This window comes from Apaloderma vittatum, unplaced genomic scaffold, assembly GCF_000703405.1.
Source record: "Apaloderma vittatum isolate BGI_N311 unplaced genomic scaffold, ASM70340v1 scaffold13525, whole genome shotgun sequence".
Taxonomy (NCBI): Eukaryota; Metazoa; Chordata; class Aves; order Trogoniformes; family Trogonidae; genus Apaloderma; species Apaloderma vittatum.
The window spans coordinates 28,392-34,533 of NW_009718854.1; the positions used below are offsets into that span (position 1 = coordinate 28,392).

Here is a 6,142-nt window from a genome sequence, read left to right on the forward strand (position 1 = left end):
TCCTGCTTTAGCTATAAAAGCTATTTCGCTCCGCTGTTCCTCCGAGCGAGCGTTACTGCCTGGTGGCACGTCTGTTCGGGGAGGTGTTTCAGTTCCCTCCTGCCATCCCCACTGGAAATGTGGGGCAAGACCTGTGGGGCAGAGCTCTTACTGCAGATCTGATTGAGTTTGTGTTGCCTGCGTGGGGCTTCTTGTGTTTTTAGACCGTGGTGCTGCTCTAAACTGCGCCTCTCTGGCTCTGCATAACCCTGTAGATTCTCTTCAGGTGGATGACGTGGTGCTACGTGTCACCTGAATAAACCTCGATGCTTTGAAGGGAAGACTGTGCTGCTCCTAGATACGTCTGAAATTGCATACACAGACTCTTCGTGGTGGCCTTCAGTTTTACGCCCCATATTCTGTGGGGACCTTTTGGAAGAGGGTGACAATCTAAAGTTACTTAAACTTTTAGCATAGCCACCGGCTTTTTCCCTTGGAAAGCTCTTTTGTGCAGAGGAAGTGTTAAAAAGCCTTGGTGCCTGGCTTGAGGTTTTCTGGGGAGTTTCAGGAAATGAGGCAGAACTGTTCCCTTGAGAACTTGGCAGCAATTTTTTTAAGTCTTCTGAGAAACCTGCGAGCCTCATTGCATGAACGTGTCTCTGCTGTGCTTCTAATTGGGATTGTTGTCTTTTCTTCTAGCTCCTTCGAGAATATATAGAACGTAAAACCACTTCATTGGACCCCAATGACCAGGTGGCAATGGGCAGGTACGTGAGAAGTTGTCTCTAGCTTCACTGGCTTCACCCAGCACTGCGTTCCCAGTCCGTTTTGGCTTCCATGCAGGGAAGTTCTTATTTCTCTGTTTAATTCTATAGTTAGAAAATACAGAATCTCTCAAATACTTCTTAATGACCAGTGTACATTTAAATAGCCACGGGCAATAATTTAGAAAAGTGCACAAGCAGAGGAAAGCTGAAAATGTGGGAGTAGAGCTCTCCACTGAAAAAAATGTCGGGGGAGGTATGTCTGTGGGGACGGAGAGAAAAATGCGTTAGGAAGTTTTGTGATAGTGTGATAACTTTTCTCCCTGTAAAATATTACCCAAATTTTAGTGCAGTGTGTCAAATTTATGTTGTCTATGTCTGGAATATTATGGAAAGCTATTCACTATAATTTAACATGATACAGACAAAATTACATTTAAGTAGTGATTACATTGTACATTTATCTGACTTTACAATAAAATAGATTACAGTAATTAAGATTATATTAAGATTGCAGTAATTGGATTTCGCTAGATTTTTTTGCCTGATGTTGAGTTTTCATTGTATAAATCAGGTAAGATGACGCTCGTTTTTGTAAAAAAAAAAAAAAAAAAATTTATATTTGTAACTAGTAGAAGTTTTTCCCCTGCTGAAAACTTCTTTGACTTGATGAAGCCAAGGTTTGACTTGATGAGTCAGGAAAACTGCTTGCTGTTTAAATGCCCCATCCCTGAAGTGAAGCATTACCACAGGCACTTGGAGTTTAATACTTATTTTCCTGAAGTTCTGATCTCTTTTGCCTGTGTCGATGCAACAGGCAAAAGGGCTGACAAGGGCTTCGGGCCCCAGTGTACCCAGTGCTCATTTTTCTAACAGCTCTAAAAGTTGTGTCGTTGTTTCGCGTTCCTCAGGCAATGGCTGGCCATCCAGAAGTTGCGAAGCAAAATAAAGAAGAAAGTGGACAGAAAAGCCAGTAAAGGAAGGAGAATCAGGTGGGTGACGGCTTCCGCGAGCAAATGGAAGTTGTGGTTTTGCCCAGCAAAGCCTGACTGCAGCGGATTGGCCCTGGGGTGCATTGGTGGGCTTACTCGTGCCTCTTAGGGCAACGTGTCTTACTCTGGGGCATCTGCTGGGTATTCTTAAATGTTTTTTGAGCCTGGATGGATGGATGCAGCCTGTGAGCATTGCCCATACCAGCTTTGGAAAGAGTGTTCAGTGGGCTTCAAAGCTGTCTCTGAGCAACTTGAGGCCGTGTTTTCCAGTGAAAGCAAACGAACACCTCTTGTGCAGTACACGTTTAGCTGGCAAAACTATAGATAGCAGCTTTAGGGGCAGATGTGCAGAAGTGCCTCGGTGAGGTAGATGTCTGGTTCCACCAGCAGCCAACTGGAATTTGGTGTCTAATCTCTCTTTCTCTTTGTAGCTCCTGTCGCAGCTTTCTTTAGCTTCAGAACATTTCTCATCCTGACTCCCAGATCACTCACTTGGGTTGATCTCTCCGCGTGCTTTTCCAGTGGGTGAATATTCGGTGGCAGGGTGGAGAAGGAAGCAGTCTGGAGAGAACAGGGTGGTTGGTTTTTTTTTCCCCTCTTTGCAGAGCAGATATATTAGTCTCCCTGAGTTTAGCATGACTGCGTGATTTGTAGCGGAGGAGGTGTTTGTGGCAGGGAGGCATGCTGAAAAGCTGCACCGCTTCCTGAAAAATCTGCAACATTAACCATCCTTTTGTGAGTAAACTATAAATCGTGAGTTTAGATGGCATCTGATAGAAAGTCAGTGGAGTCAGCCTGGGTCAGGCCTGGCATAGCAATTTTTAAGATAGATGTCATAAGATAATTTATTAAAAGAGGGAAGAGCTACTTTGTTGGCCTGAAAAGCCTATAATTATTGACTATCAATATTCTTTTCTGTCAGCATCGCGCATAATTGGATATATTCATGATTCAGTCAAAACTACTGACAACATCACACAACTGAGTCAGACTCGTAAACCTCCAGGAATAATGGGAAGTCGCTCATCGTGCGCAATCTGTGCGCTTCAGCATTCCTGAGAGATCGGCTGTCTCGCCAAGCCAATTGCCTCCTAGATCTTACATGCTTTTTTTTTTTTTCTTCTTCTTTAAATAAAAGTTGCACTGACCCTACAGGGAACGTGTCAATAAAAGTGGCATTGTCTGTGTTTAGGATTAACATGCAGTTAAACTCCAGCATCTTTTCTGAATAGTCCGGGAGAGTCCGAGTGAGTCTTTTTAAATAGTTAGTTCTTCCAATGAGAGACTCGTTATCACCCTGAGCAGGTCACTTATCCCCTGTTTTTCTTTTTCCTTCTCTGAAATCAGGGCAGCAGTGCTTAGATTTGTTTTTGTGAAGGACTTTAAGATCCTGGAAAGCAAGGTATTTATTACTAAGTTTCATCCGTCTCCATATTCCATTTTTTTTAGCAATCCTTTAGCAAACCTTCAGTGCTGGTTTATTGTGGAGTCTGAAGATTTTCAAGTGCTTTCAAAAGCAGTCAGTCTTCCACTTGAAGTGAGTACCCATCCCTTTCATAGGCAGGGAAATTGGGGCATAAAGAGGGAGTGGTGAGCTTCTCCAAAAACTCTGTAGCTGAGCTTAAGAAACGTGGTGCCTAGAACTCTGCTACCCCTTGCTAGGACGTGCCTTTTCTCAAGGTAGGTACGGAGGAACGTTGTGCACATGCCTCTTTTTCACGTCACTGATTTTAGTCCCGCGCTGCAGCGACGTGGGATGCCTTTCTGTGAATGAAATTCAGTATTTTTTATGTCTGCTAGACTAGGAGTTGTAAAATCCTGATTTAAAAACTGTAACAGTAATTAGTTCCGGACAAACAACTCGTGTCAAAAGAATTTTTCTGAATTGCTAAGTTCCCTTGCCGCTACGCAGACTGTCCCTCTGTAAGCTTTGATCTGTATGAATCCAGCAGCTGTTAATGTCTCATAAGTGATGTATTTCATAGCGCAGCCTATTGACCTGTTGTTTGTGGAGGTACTAGCCCGGCTGGATGATTGCGGCGTTACACCGGGGCAGTCACTTCCATTACCAGTGACAAAGACTCGATTGTGCAGAGAAACCCTTGTGTAAGGGTGAGTGTTCTGTGCCTGAAGAGCCACGCTGAAACAGTCGTGGGAGCTAAAAATCCCCTCCAGGGAATGTTCCTGCATAAGCAAACAAAAGGGAGTGCAGAGGTTACAGAGTGGAAAGGTGATTCTGGGCAAATGCGAGTGAATCCTTTTGCCTGCTATTTGTCAAGCTCTAAAAATAGCGGCAGCTTGGATGAAACATTTCAGACTTGGGTAGGCAGCAGAGGTAGCGTACACCAAAACCCATTGGTTTGGAATCCCTTGCCCTTAGACACGAGGGTTTAAAGCCACCTTTTCATTTGAAGTCTTTCACTGCTCTTATGTCAAGTCCTTGAACATGAGTCATGAAATCTACTGCAAGTTCCTAGCCCGGGGTGGAAAGGAATCGTGTATCTGGAGGTGCCGTACAGCTTGCAGAAATATTTTTAGTGAAGCTGAGACAAAAGCAGCGCTGCGTTACCTTGAATGTGCCCCATCTCTTTGTTGCACAGCTCTCTCTCCTGTCTGCTCCTTTGCTTGTTTTTACGTGCTCTGTTTGTGGGTTACTCGGGGTAAGGCTTTCCAGCCACGAATATGGCTAGCAGAGTGGGATTTCGATCTCCTTTAGGGCTCTAGATACCACAGGGCAAGGAAAAAGTGTAGCAGATGGGATGCTTGAGAAGGTCTGATGCTTCTGCTGCCTGCAGTGGGCTCTTTGGGCACAAATTCCAGAAGGTGATTAAGACACGAGCTGAACAGAAGGCTGAAAGTGACTTTTTGTTTGTCTCTGACTTTTCAGGGTTGTCTGTCTGGGAGCGCCCACGATTAAGGAAAGGTGCTGGTTGTCCTCCTTCCAGCTGTGATAAAGAGGGGCTTGCTTGTTACTCGCTTCATTACATCATCCCATTATTCTTCTGCCCATGCTCTAAGAATGGAGGAGGGAAGGGAGAGGGAATTGCTGGCTACAAGTGGTGACTCGTTAGATACCAGTCCCCAGGAAAGCCAGTGCTCTCCATTTCAGGAGCTGGTGCGGTTCTATCGAAGCGGCAACATTTCCTTTTCATTAATAGTTACTAATGTGCTGCCTGCTTATTTCCTGTGCTGTCCAGGTATCATGTCCACAGCAAGCTGGTGAGCTTCATGGCACCTATTGACCACTGCACAATGAATGATGATGCCAGGTGAGTAATAGATTAATTATGTTTCTCAAATGGCTTCATGACAGCGTGATATTGACCTGTTCTTCAGCCTGTCGCCCCCTCCGTTTCTTCTTATCAGTTAACCATTTGTCACTGGCATCATAGCCTGGGTGTCTTGGTCACATCTGTCCCGGCAGTCTGGCTGAGCTTTCGCTCTGTAATTACTGCGACACCAAACGAGATTTTCATAAATCTCGGTACGTGCATTTTGATCCCTGCTTTAAAACCGCTCCAGTTTTACAGAATTATTTTGGAAATAGTCAGCTGAGTTACCTGTTGTCTTCAGGTATAATCAAAACTTAGAAAGAACTTGGCTTTTGAACAGAAATGGCAACTGTTTTAAATTCTGTTTAGTGTGATTTTTCTTAGGTCAGTCAAGATTCACTCAGGATCTAAATCTTGCTTGTGTTTATGTCTGTTTAAAAGAGTGAATTTCATTGGAAGACTATAACGTTGTAACGTGCTAATTAATAAAGAAAATATCAAGTCTTGTGCATAGTAACTAGATAGTGTTTGTACATACACACCCACGTTTCGTAAGTACTACATTTTTAAACTGAGTCTTGAAATGCTGAGCTTTCTGCGTGAAGGCGGTGGAATAATTTTTTCCAGTGAATGGATGTAGAAAGCTTGAGAAACATCTTTCCCCTGGGTTGTGGAACATGTTTGTGCTTTGTGAGAGAGACGTGTCATTTGTCTGTTTGCGAAATGGAAACCAAATACCTGCTGTTCTTAGGCTCTTGCTGCCTTTTAGGGTATTGCACAGGCTTCTGGATGAGAGCTCTCCCGTAAGCTGGCACTAAGATGTTTTGTGTCTGTAGTAAGACCCGTGCTGCCTCATCATGCGCCTTTCTCATAGTTTCTTTACTCTTTACTCTTTTAGTTTGTTTTTTTCCGAGTCAGAAAACCGCTCTGTTTTCTGAATCTTGTCAAGATCCTCTCTCCACAAAAATAAATGTGTAGGGTGAAGCTGTGCCTCCAGCCAGATAAAGAGGTCAGTTTTTCCACTCCCTTACCTGGATCATGGGAGGACAGGGACAGAAGTGGCTTGGGTGCTGTGAGATGAGACATACACACTTTTGTCTATCCGGCAAATAAAGCAAGTGCATTTTTGTTTCTG

The 6,142-nt window shown here is 44.0% G+C and overlaps 1 protein-coding gene across 1 annotated transcript in view; it reads left to right on the forward strand.

The window, feature by feature from the left end:
- The window catches only part of AATF (apoptosis antagonizing transcription factor), a gene marked incomplete at its 5' end in the record, with an annotated part of 31,841 nt that extends 26,833 nt beyond the window's left edge, over positions 1-5,008 (forward strand). The window contains 3 exons of the mRNA XM_009870406.1: positions 679-746; positions 1,655-1,735; positions 4,933-5,008. Coding sequence (XP_009868708.1) covers positions 679-746; positions 1,655-1,735; positions 4,933-5,008 — 225 coding nt within the window. The remainder of the gene's footprint in view (positions 1-678; positions 747-1,654; positions 1,736-4,932) is intronic.
- Between the last annotated feature and the right edge of the window lie 1,134 nt (positions 5,009-6,142).